Source organism: Onychostruthus taczanowskii, unplaced genomic scaffold (genome assembly GCF_017590055.1).
Source record: "Onychostruthus taczanowskii isolate IOZ18803 unplaced genomic scaffold, ASM1759005v1 scaffold45, whole genome shotgun sequence".
NCBI lineage: Eukaryota > Metazoa > Chordata > Aves > Passeriformes > Passeridae > Onychostruthus > Onychostruthus taczanowskii.
The window spans coordinates 5,918,729-5,931,858 of NW_024502014.1; the positions used below are offsets into that span (position 1 = coordinate 5,918,729).

Sequence of the window (13,130 nt, forward strand, 5' to 3'; positions counted from 1 at the left end):
GAAGGGCTTAGAAAAGGGGATAGGGGTCTCATTTGAGGGTTACTGGTGTTTTTTTTAAGGGTAGCTTTGATTTCCAGGTGGAAGGGGCTGGGAGGGAGTAAGGTTTGTTTAGAAAAGGCAGCTCAGCAGATCCTCCTCCTGTGCAGATGTGCAGGGGGTGAAAGACAGGCTATTTCTGGGCAGGAATTAACTCTGGTGGCTACTTCTGGCTTCCTGGGAGGAACAGCAGGCCATGTGGGTGAGGCAGAGCTGCCCTGAGGCAAAGATGCTAAATGGAGCATTTTCCTCCAGACACTTATTTTGAACAGTTGGGGAATGCTCCATTTCCACCATTATTATCTGCTTTAATAGCTAGGTGTTATGGTCTCTAATTCCTGCTTTCAGCTCCCCCAGAGCCACTGTCCTCAGGGCTGCTGTACATTGTGTCACAGCATGAGGGGTTTCTGGTGGTCTGTGCTTGCTTGCACCAGCACCTGAGAAGCAAGAGGGTGATTACAGCACATCCTTCCCACAGGTGTCCCACCCAAATTCAGGTCCTGGGCTCCCACCTCTAAGTGGGACAGCTCTGGCCCACAGCAGTCTCTCTTTGTCTGGACTGCCTGGCCCATTTTTCCTGCTTCTCTCAAGCCACTATAATGCAGTGGAGCATCAGTGTTGGCTTCTTTAGGCTACAAAATTTATTGCTGTTTATACTGGGTCAGATTCCAGGCTCAACTAGAGCGAAGAGTAACTGCAACGTGACTTGCTTTGTGACCAGCGGCTCCAAACCTGCTTGGGTCAGACAGCTGCTGACTAATTATCCATCTTAACAAATTACTTATAGCTCTAGAGTTTCTAGAGCAACTCTCAGCTCAAAGTATGTTCACCCTTCCATGTTAATCATTCTAGCATTTAGAAATGTTTTGGTGCTGGGGTTTTTAAGTGGTTGTGATGTTCAGATAGATTTTTATAAATTGCCTTCCAACTGAAAGGCTTGTTTTCCTGTTTGTTTTAAACTGGCATTTGTACATACAGGAAATACACATTCTGCCATGTTTCTGTTGGCAACTATTAAGTTATCCTTGTCAGAACATGCCAACAGGATTTCTTAGCAAGCTAGCAGAAAGAAAACAAGCAGTTTTCAGATGAAACAGACCCCATGCTTGAGTTGTAATACAAATCTTTTGTTAAATGCTATGTAGATTCTATAATCTTTTGGTTTAAGGCAATCTTTGAGATTGTAGTTTGCAGATTCAGATCTTTGGCGTAATTCCAGACCTGCATTGCATAAGCTGACATCATTATTTGGCCTTCAAAATTGGAGGAGCCAGTACCTGAAAATAATGTATTGCTGTCAAGAGCTGGCCCTCTTTGATCCCCAGAACAAGCCATCTCCTGGGCTTGCAAAAATCTTCTTCACCCTCCCTTCATTTCTGATGTAAACCACAGGGAACTCTAGTCATATCTCAATTCCTGTAATAGTTTTGATCTAAATTAGAGCAGTTCTGGTTTGTTGAAGTAGTCTGTGCTGAAAGTGACACAGAACTGGATGTGCAGCCCAGAAAATACACAGGCTCTTTGTGGAGCCACTGCTAGTCACCAAGAAATGAAGGTGACTTAGGTAGTAAAACTACAGCACTCTAATAATCCTCAACTACTACTATTTGTTGCTGCTGAGAGCCTGGGTTTTCCTTCAAGCTTTTGATTTGATGCAAGTCAGAGCCAGCTTTTGTGGTTTGGCAAGATTTGCAGCACAGGTTCTTTTGGGAGAGGCAAGAAATGAAAACTTTAAAACAGAGGAAATGTTTAAAACATAATAATACTGTGTTAACAGTCTTTAAAATCTCATTTTCTAGCCCCTTTCTTTATGAACACGTCATTACAAACAACTGATGTGAGCTGGTCCCTGGGTTTGAGAGCCTGTCACTTGTTTTTCTCGGAGGTCTGTGACTGGGTTGCAGAGCCTGGAAAGCACAGGAAGATCCCTTGTGCCTGTTATTTTGGGATGAAGGTGTCCTGTGAGAATATCCTGTGGCCAAGCTGGTGCTTTCCCTCAGCAGTGTAATTTCTAGCAAGAAGGAGGGAAAGTTCAGCTCAGCAGCATTAGGGCTGGTTAAAGGGATTGGGAGAAGGAGGCCAAGCTCAGCTGTCACACTGCTTCTCCCTGCGCAGGCCGGGATTTTGGTGTGTGGGTGGATAACCTCGGGCACTTTACTCCACAGGCAGGGATTTAAAGTCTTTGCTTTAAACACTAAAAGCGTGAAAATGCTGCCCTGAATCTTGGCGTGTCTCACTCTCCAGGCTGGGAGGTGTTCCTCGCCAGTCGTCATTCCTGGGGGAAGGAGAGGCAGACGGTGGGAAGACAGAGCACTCGGGAATGTCTTGGGAAGCTTCCAGTGGCTTGGTTGAGCAATCAGCCCTCTAGATCCTTGTCCAAGTCCTAACCTGGTCCAATCATCACTAGTACAAATGTTTGCTCCACTTTTACAGAGGGAATAATGAAAAAAGCCCCAAATATGCATGTGGTTAGTTTTTAAAGCGCAGAGGCAGCCCACAGACTCTGGCAGGTCCCTGGGAGAAGGCGTAGCTGTCATGCTGACAGTGAGGAATGGGAATGCCAGACTCCAGCTTGGCTCTTCAGACGTGCACAGACATCTAATCTGGGAGCACACATCGCCTCACACACGTGCAGGAGCCTTTCCTGTGCTTGTCCTGATGAGCATACATGCCTTGTACATGTGCTTTGCATATGTTTGGAACTGTGGTCATGCTAAAATGTTTTCTGCTCCCAGTGAGGCCGCATCTGGAGTGCTGTGTCCAGTTCTGGGATCCTCAGTACAAAAATGAAAAGGAGTGACTGGAGAAAGTCCAGTGGATGTCACAAAGATGATGAGGGGTCTGGAGCATCTTCCTCATGAGGAGAGACACTGGGCCTGCTTAGTCTGGAGGAGACTGAGGAGATCTCATTAGTGCAATAAGGAGATCTCAAAGGGGTGCCAAGAGGATGGTGCCAGGCTCTTTTCAGTGGTGCCCAGTGATGGGACAAGGAGCAAAGGCCATAAATTAAAACATAAGCAGTTCCTCAGCATGAGGAAGAACAGCCCTGGAACAGCCACCCAGGGAGGTCATGGAGTCTCCCCTTCTGGAGCCATTCCAAACCCATTTGGATTAATTTCTGTGTAACCTGCCCAGGTGACCCTGCCTTGGCAGGGGATTGGACTGGATGATATCCAGAGGTCCCTTCCAACCCTAACAATGCTGTGATTCTGTGAAAGAGACTGCCTTCTTTTTAATTTATTCTGGTAAATATGTTTTAGTTTTATGTAAAACTATGTAAATAGTTTTATGTAACTAAGGAGCATTGGGCATTCCCTTGATTTGAAGCCAGTGTGACAGCTAGTCAACTAAGATGCCCTCTTACATGAATAAAATGATCAGAATCTGGCCCAGAGCATGGGCCTTTAGAAATTATTAAAACTGTATTTGATCCTTTGTGCTGTATATAATTTTCCTGCTGTGAGATTATTTACTAATATAATTTACAAAATCTCTTGTAAACGCCCACAGAGTTACAAGGTAAATAGTCAATGAAATGTGCCAGGTTCCCGTAAATATGTTGTGTCCTAATCAAGAGAAGATTTTTTTTTAATGAAAGACCTTTTATTTTCTTGCTTTGATTTCTAAGAGGACTTTTCTTCAGTGTTAGATTCTCAGAAACATTTTCCTTTTTTTTTTTTTCTCCTTTTTTTTTTAAGTAATTAATAATGGAGCAGGCTTTTAGTATCTACCCTGGAAGGTAAAAACCCTTAATCACAGTAACATCATTAGTGCTTTCAAGCATTTAATTTTGATGCTTGACAAAGCGCATAGCCATTGATAAGAACAAATAAGTGTTGTGTGCAATTGAGGGAATAAAGAAAAGCATGAAAACCCCTAAGCTTCAAGTAATTAAATTTAAATATGTTATTTGAATTTAGCTGAGATAATGTACAAACTGTGGGTATATTTTTCAGTCAGTGAAAGACCCCTTGAGTAAACATGATCCATTTAAATTCAAATCATGAGGAATGGAAAGTAAACCCCGCTGTGGGTAAGAAGCCATCTTCAATAAAACACTGGGCATTGTGTATCTTTGATATCTGAGTACTCATGTGCTGTAGTTTTATAAAGGGCTGTTTTCACTCATGGATGCCTACATGCCAGAGACTTTATTGCATCTATTTATTTCCTGTTTTTTTCCTCTTTCCATTCCCCCCCACCCCTCCTAATTTGAAGCAGTAATGAAAAACTGACACTCTGCCTCTGCCATCCTTTAAAGTGCCTCAAAACTGCTACAATTCAGCACTGGCTAGCCTTGGGACATGGCTTTATGGCATTTGGGTGAAGTTTTTGTAGTACATCTGTGCTCTTTCTCTCTCTGTAGGCCACAAGCTCAGAACTGAGGTAATAAAACTACTAGTAGGTGTTTAATGGCAGGTTATTGAGGAAGTAGATGAAAGAAAATTGCAACATTCACATCAGTAGGGAGTGGGGTTTTTAAGGGAGAGGAACTGCTGAGCTTTGAACTCAGGAAAGTTACACTTGGTGCTTTTGTTCAAGGGTAGACCACTTTTTAGACACCAAAATACCTCATTTTGTGAAATGGGCTGTTCTGGTAGAATTGGTGCTTGGTATGTGCAGTCTGTGCACGTGTGGCAGAAAGCTGGCTGTTGTAAGCAGTGATGATTGACAAACAAGTCATTGCTTTCTGCTCTTTTCCAAACATAAAGGAGCAGGGTGGAGGAAAGTTCAAAAGGTGAAAGAAAAAGTGATCTCCTGCTCCCTTCCATCATTTTCATGGGATCTTACTGTGAACACCTTAATTGTGAATGTTATTTTTTTTGGTCAAGCTGTCCTCAATGTGTTTTATGTAGGAATGTATGCGTCCAATGAACAGTTAGCCCACGCACATAGAGGAGAGTATTCTGTCTTTTATTTTGCTTGTGATCAAAGCATCATTTTACAACCTGTTACATGTTTATCTTCACATCATCCCTAAGAGGCAATTTAAAGGCAAAAGGCAGAAGAACAAAGAATGTAAATATTTTGCACAAGCTCACTCAGAAGGCTGTGTCTGCTGCCTGGAGTGCCATGTTGAGCTGGCAGTGCTGATGTCCTCTTTATCCTGGACAATATTGACCAGACTCTTATGCCCTTTGGTGATACATATGCAAGGAGAAACTGTTGTTCTTCCAGGAGTCCAGTCTTTCAGGTCAGATGGTGGATCTTGAAAAAAACAAGGGAAAAAATAACACTGATTTGTGGGGCTACTTGCGTAAATAAAAGGGAATTGGTAACTGAGGATTGTATCCATGCAGTGGGATAACCATAGTACCCTGTGGGTACTGGGTCCAGTACCCTCAAGGTCCTCAGAGTTTCAGCTCACCATCCTCCTGTACAGACCACTATAGGTCTGTGCTGCAGGGATGTCACTCCTGAAGAGCTTCTTGCAGTTCTGTAGTTGGACTTGGCATTCTTAGGATTTCTGTATAGCATATAGAGAGGCAGTCAAAACAAAGTCAGGAACAAATGGCTCATCTGCAGAATCCAGGACAAAAGAAGACACTAAAAGTTAAGGAGGATGAATTTGCATATAAAGAGCAGGGAGGAAAAAAAAGGGCCATTCTTAAAAGTGAAAGGAGTAACAAAGGAATTGATGTGCAAGTCCTTTTTTGTGTCCTGGAGACCAGGGGCATGTTGTTTATTCCGGTATGGTGTAGTGCCTAAGATCAGCTGTCCATTTTTTGGGAGAAGTGAGAAATCACTTGTTAAGCTATATAAAGCTGAGAGTCTTTCACTAGAAGGTTTAAGTTAATATAAATTCTTCTGCTGCAAATAGCCATTTTACAACAGAGAAGAAATGTGTTTTCATACAGCACTTACCAGCCCAATATTGAAGGACTCACTAAATTCCAATATAGGTGCTTGCTGAAATGAAATGGCAAACCAAGGAGGTTAAAGAGAGGATAAAGGAAAGAAAGGGAACTTTCTCTCTACAGTTCTTGAGGTCAGACCAGCATAAGTGATGGATTCTCAGTAAAAAGAATTGCTGTGTGCCCTGCATGAGGCAGTGATTAACTAAGCAGATTTCTCTCCACTTGGTTTATCAGTAATGGCGTGTGCGTGTGCGTTTTAGGGTAACAAATCTGATTTCTAATTTATTAGCTGAGCAGTATTCTTATTGCAGACGGGAATTAAAAAAAGGTTTGATCCTCTCTTGAGGAAGTGTGAGGTTATTAAGTAGGTTTGCAGTCGTGCCACAGATATAATTTGATGGAGCACACCTGGATCCTCCCTGTTGCCTGTGTGTTTATAGTCTCCTCTGTCATTCAGTGTTTGCCTTTGCCTGTGAGAGACAGACAAGGAAAAAAGAGATAAAGGTTTTGGAGGCATTTCTAACAGAGATGCCAAACTGTCAAATAGTAAATCGGGAAGCAGCTCCCTGATGGTTTCACATCAAGAGGAGACACCCTTTTGTGACTGCAGCATCTACCGGTTATTTTCACTTCCATCAGAACTGTCTGATATGGTCAAGTAGGTTTGAGGCTTTCAACATTCAATTTTCCTTTCATTTATAGTGGCTGTTTTATTTATTTGCCTTTCTTGGTAGTTTTCAAGGATATCTGTTTCAAGGATACTTTTAACTTTATAACATTTTCATGGGTTGTCATTCCAAAATTAAAGGTAGAAAAAGAAACAAAAAGAAAGGGAAGTGGGGGAAAAAGAGCAGCTACAGCATCAGGGGACAAAAGAAGAAATATATTCAATTTAGGAAGACCTCTAATCTCCGGTTATACAGGACAGCTTTGTTAGATAAGATTAAAAATTTCATGAATGTCCCTTTTTATCCCTGGAGACTCCACCATTTATACCAGCTATTGTCAGCATCAAAAGAGCTTGATAACAGCTGGCTAGAGATGTGACCACACAGCAACACAACAGCAAGAAAGGGGCAGCCGGGTTCATAAATCTTCAGAAACCCGTTCCCCAGTACAGCCATGAATCTGCTGCTATCACAGGCAAAGGGAGAAGGCATTGTCCTCTAGCCAGTCAGAAACCTGAACTTCAGCATTAGCAGGGGCTCTTTAGGCTGTGCACGGTGCACAAAGAGATGTTTTCCATTATCTTCTTCATTGCAGCCTTTATTACTGACACAGATACAGTTTAAAGGGTCTTGGAGTTTAGCTTGTTGCTAGGTAGTTTTTCCAAAAATGCTGCAGCCCTTACCCGTGGTAGTGCAATCCTGCTCTTTCTATTCATGGCATCAATGCAGCGCCACATGGGACAGGGTCAGGAGATGCCATTTTGGCAACACTGGACCAGTCTCTGGTATCGTTTGGCTGGGAAGGAGCTACCAAAACCAGAATCTGGCCCTTGGCCATTTTCCAGGGACTGCTCACAGATTTGGGTGTAAGCAGGGCAAGTTATGAGGCACAACTTTGCTCAGACTGTTGAAATACAAGTTTCCTGGTTTTAGTGGGAGGGCCTAAATTCATATGTATTCAGCTTTACTCTGGCCTTACTAAATTCAGTGGCAATATTTTCTCAGCTTTAGAGAAAACAAGATTGGAACCTCAGGAACTTCATAGTTCCTTTAAAGTAAGTAGCTAATGGAATAACATCAGTAATTTTAGGAGATGGAAGTAGAGAGTGACTGGACCAAAATGACACAGGACAAAAATAAGAGATCTTTTTAGTACCATGGTCTCGTACGAAGGTTTTTACCTGGGCCTCATGAACATTGCAGTGCTTAGACAGCTGTGTTGTTACTTCAAAACCCACCTATCTAGTACTGTCCAGCATCCAAACCCAATCTTTCTTAGAGATGATTAAATGTCATTTTGGTAGTGAAAACAGGAAAAAATCTTTAATGTTTCTAGTTTCCTCTCACCCCCATCCCCCACGAAAAACACAATTTCTGAAAGTGCTCATGTTGTGAAAGTTACAACTAAAAATACATGTTCCTCATTAAAACTAAATGATTGCTTATAATATTTCTTTGTGTTTGGGTTTTTTTTCTCCTGGCAGCTCCGTCCCCAATTGCATTGATCCAGGCTAAGGAGATAACAAGGCACAGTGTTGCCTTGGCTTGGCTGGAACCTGACAGGCCAAATGGAGTCATCCTGGAGTATGAGGTCAAGTACTATGAAAAGGTACTGCTGAAAAATGGACAAGCCAGGGTGGGCTTGGGCACAGATTTTTTTTTCTCCATTCCACTGTAGTTTATCTCCAGATAGGATTCCATCATTTGAAACAAAATAGATTCAGTTTAATAAAATCCAATTAAGGATTTCATGCACTTGAACAGTTGCTTGAAAGAGTAAGACTCATAGGCTGTTCCTGCTGTATGGTATGAGTTTATTTTGTTATTTCTTTCCTACCTAGAAACTGAGCTTTTATAGCAATCACATTTATAATGAGAGTCAATAGTGTTGGGCAGAAGTGAGACATTAGCTTTACTTCGTAGACAGAAGTATAATAATGAAGTATATAAAAGAGTCATAATAATAAGATCTGTTTGCCGACAGCTCCTGCTTAGAGTGATAGTGTGGACTGGCTGGCTTTTAATAGAGAATAAGGAGAGAAAATTAGATTCTTCATACTTTCCAAGTTAGAGGGAGATGTTATTCCTTCAAATAACTTCTCAAGTAGGGAATTATGAAAAGAGCTATTTTCTTTGAAGGGTCTCTGCAAAAATGAACAATTACCTGCTCTTGCTTGTGCGTGCTGTCTCTCATATGCACATGAATACTTCTATTTTTTTTATTTTAAAAAAATCACTTACTTGCTTTCCACATACATTAAAAGGCATCTGATTTGCAGGGAAGCTAGATTATTACATTTTCTGATAGATTTTCCAGCCAAAAATTGAATCATTTTTAATAATGGACTTTCTGGAAGATGTTTTCTAAGTCTTTTCTTTTTTAAAATATTTTTATCATTTTTTTATATGGCTTCTGGCTGGTAGAAAGAAAAAGAAAGTGCCAGCGTGTGTGAGTAAAATGTGCTTGTTCATCAAGAGGATCCTATTTGAATGCTTGGCTGTTTTCCAAAGGTTTTCACTGTGTGACTTCTTAAATAATCAGTGATATATGAGCATCATACGTACTGCCTCATCCTCCTTTTTTGGCTTGCTCAGAGCCTTGTGCACTAGGGGGATTGAACAAGGCCAGCAGCAGGAGCCCTCAGGATGTATTTTGAGCATTCCATTGCTGTTACTCATCTTCCATGTGACAGCTTTGGCAAGGCAGTGGGGTTCCAGGTTCACAGTTTGGCTCCATCACCCTGTGCTCTGCCGTGGCAGGACCAGAACGAGCGCAGCTATCGCATCGTGAAGACGGCCTCCAGGAACACCGACATCAAAGGCCTCAACCCCCTGACCTCCTACGTGTTCCACGTGCGGGCCCGGACAGCAGCCGGCTACGGAGACTTCAGCGGGCCCTTCGAGTTCACCACTAACACAGGTAGTGCACTCCCACCCCCTTCTGCTTCTCCTGCAGCAGAGGGTGCAGATATAATGGGCTGTGTGCGGGGAGTTTCCCGTTGGATGCTTGGGCTGTGGTGTGAGCGCTCTGAGGTGATGTTCCTGCACGGCCACGTGGTGTTGGTGGTGGCATGAAGCTGGCCTGAGACATCTGTTTGGATACTCTGTGTTATTGTATTTGCAGGGAGGAATGATGAATCTGACTCCATGTTCTCGGAAGGATAATTTATTATTTTATGATACTATATTATATTAAAGAATACTAAACTAAACTATACTGAAGAATACAGAGAGGATATTCACAGAATGCTAAAAAGATAATAATTAAAAACTCATGACTCTCTCCAGAGTCCCAACACAGCTTGGCACTGATTGGCCAATGTGTCAAAATAACTCACACCAGAAAATAGTGAAACAATCACCTGTTAGTAAACAGTCTCCAAACACATTCCAGACAAGAAAAAGACAGGAAAATCAATTGAAGTAATAATTGTTTTCCTTTTTCTCTGAGGCTTCTCAGCTTCCTAGGAGAAAAATCCTGGGCAAAAGGGATTTTTCCAGAGAATGTGAATGCCACACTGTATTGTAGATTCTAGCAGTGACAGTACTGCACTGTGGTATAACGAAACAGGAACAGCACTCGGAAGCCATTGATGCTTGAGAGATTTTGTTTTCTGAAAAGCAGACATTTGCACATTTCTGGAATATCTTATTTCAAGGAGAATAAAACCTTGTTACTCCCCTTTACAAGCTATTGTCCTACAAGGAGTCCTGCATCAGCTCCCAAACTTGCACTTTTCTTTAGACAGTTATATGAAGACAAGAATGTTCAAGCTATGTTGTCAATAAGGCTTTTCACTTTGCTCAAGGAAACATGCAGATTTAGCCCCCAAAATGTTTGCTTTTCAGTGGCAGAAAGGCACTGTGACCAAACCTATTTTATTTTGGACGTAGAGGTCTCCTTAAATCAAGTTAAGGTCATGCCAGTTAGTGGCAATATCATTCAGGATGTTAACAACTGAAAACAATCCATCAGGAAGAGAGTAGACATTTTAAAATTACTTACTCTGTTACTGTCAGTAGTGGAGCGATCATCTGGTCCCCCCTGAAAGAAAAAGGAGGAGGAAAGAAGAGTGGAAAGCAATTAGAAAGGCAAAAAAAATTAGTCATTATACCCTCTGAGCAGCACTGGAGGGGAGAAGGAGAGAGAGTCCTTGTTCCTGGTGAACTGAAGTTCCCCAAATAATTATCAAACATCATGTCTTCAGCTCATTAGCAGTTGGAAAAATTGTGTCAAATGACTATATAATAAAGTAGATGTGAGTGGTACTCTAAACTGCCTTCATAAGCCAGAAAGCCCAATTGAGTGCTACCTAGGTTGATTTTTTGAGGTTGTCTGACACAAATGCTCCCTTTTCTGTTTTCAGTTCCTTCTCCCATCATTGGCGATGGTACCAATCCCACAGTGCTGCTTGTTTCAGTGGCTGGCAGTGTTGTTCTTGTGGTCATTCTCATTGCAGCCTTTGTCATCAGTAGGAGGTAAGAACTTAAGCTTCTCTCTCCCTCTCTCTCTTTCATCAGGGAGCTTTTTGTCTCCTCCAAACAAAGCTAAATTCTTTGATTAGCATCATAAACAGTACATTTGCATTACAAGCCTTCTCCCGTGTAGCTTTGATCTTCTCGACATTAGTACCAAGCAGCATGTGATGTAATGACAATAGTTCCAGCTCTATTTGCCCTTCAGATGCAAAGCTGATTCCAATAACTGGCATTGAGAAGCAAGCCAGCTAGAGATCTGTGGTTAGTGTAATTTGAAGTTAAGTTTAATGGGTATGGGCGCAGTAGATTTTCTTGGACTGGCTGCTGACAGACAGGGAACAAACAAGGGCAGTTTTGTTAACTAAGCCATCAGACTGCTGTGCTGGTGATTTTTGTGTTAGTCTGTGAGTCTGTACTAGTCCTTCCTGTGTGAGGGGATGTCACTGTAAAATGGAAGCCACAGTCATTCAGCATCAGATGCAGTAACACAGCAGAACTGCATCCATGGGTATTTCATGGATGCAGCACCATAATCTTCTACTGAGTGCTTGTTCATTCTCCCAGATTCAACCCAGGCATCAGGAACAATCCTGTGAGTGGGAGGACAGTGTAGCAGAAACACAGTGTGAATGTTTCTGTCTTCATCTTTGTGTTCAATCTCATTTAAAAAGATCAGCATGATCTTGCTTCAGTGTAATTTTGAGTTAAAACTGCTTGTGTCATTACTGCATCTGAAGCCTGGGATCTGAGCGATGCACATTTTGTCAATCTCTGTTGGTCAGTTTAATGGCATCAGCTGTAAATGCACTCAAACTCCTCTTCATTTGCTCTCTTTAAATTGTCCTGGGGAGCAGTTAAGTGACTATGATTGTAATATCTGGAAAGGAGACATGCATTGTGATCACTTTCTGTGGGTGTTCAACTCAGAGCCTCCATGCTGGCAAGAGCAAAGAAGAACAGAACATATGAAAATGTGGTGTGGAGAGACAGGTTTATTAAAAGCCATTGCAACAGAAAATAGCATCACTGAGCTTGATGACTTAATCTCCTCTCGCTTTTATTGATCACTTTATTATTTAAGGTAGGATTGATAGCAGGATACATTGGATTTCTAATTATGAGTCGCCACCTTGGAGAATTGAGCCTGTCGAGCTGCTTTGAGATGATTCCTTCCCCTTCTCCCCCTATAAAAAAAAATGTCTCTTCCCAAGGCTGATAAACACTGCTTGGTGATTGGCCCTCAATGGATCACTCTTTAGAAAATGAACTGTCAACCCCTTGCCCTCGTATTGATTCTCGTTAGGATCGGCCATAAAGCTGTCAGAGGAGAGGCTGCCTGGAGCCAGGTGCTGACAGACCTGCTGGGCTCAGACAGGTCTGCCCAGGGCTGTCTGCTCACTTATCTCTGCCCAGAGCCTGCAGTCACACAAAGGCACCCCAGAGCAGGTGGGCAGCAGGGACAAAACCCGGTCCGGGCACTGGTGGCAGTGGAGATAAAACATCCTGGTGGCCATGGGCTCGGGGATGTCCCGTGGCTCTGCACTGGTCTCCCTCAGAGGGGCCAGGGAAGGGGAAAGACAGAGCAAGATGAATGAAATACTAGGACAGTGAAACTACTCTGTGCATACTAATGCATGGTGCCTTGCTAATTAATAGCCCTTAATACACAGCTCTCCAGTAGCTGGAAGTAGCTCTCAATAAACAGAATCTACTTTAACATTCACTGTCACTCTAATGATTTTAACCACTATCACAATGTCATTTAGAGGTGTGGACTTTGGGGATATTTCACGGTGTTCCTACGCCAGCAGAAGTTAATAGCAAAATAATTATACTTTGTTCCAAAATTACTTCAGATGAGAAAACGCTTTTCTGTCCAGAGAGTCCCCATGCGAAGGTTTTGTAATCTAACTATGACCTAAAAGTCATATTTGTACAATCAAATCTGTGCTCTGGCCTGCAGACACGGCCTCTGTGCATCCACGAGCCAAGGTGGGAACAGGGCATATGCTGTGGGTGCCCACTTTTGAACACTGGGTTATTACTGCTAATTTAGCCTCATGCTTTTTTCAAGACATTGTTCAAATCC

The 13,130-nt window shown here is 42.3% G+C and overlaps 1 protein-coding gene across 1 annotated transcript in view; it reads left to right on the forward strand.

Moving 5' to 3' along the window:
• EPHA4 (EPH receptor A4) overlaps positions 1-13,130 on the forward strand; it is a 105,135-nt gene that overhangs the window by 69,510 nt on the left and 22,495 nt on the right. Inside the window, exons 6-8 of the mRNA XM_041414409.1 lie at positions 8,047-8,171; positions 9,323-9,482; positions 10,930-11,041. Coding sequence (XP_041270343.1) covers positions 8,047-8,171; positions 9,323-9,482; positions 10,930-11,041 — 397 coding nt within the window. The remainder of the gene's footprint in view (positions 1-8,046; positions 8,172-9,322; positions 9,483-10,929; positions 11,042-13,130) is intronic.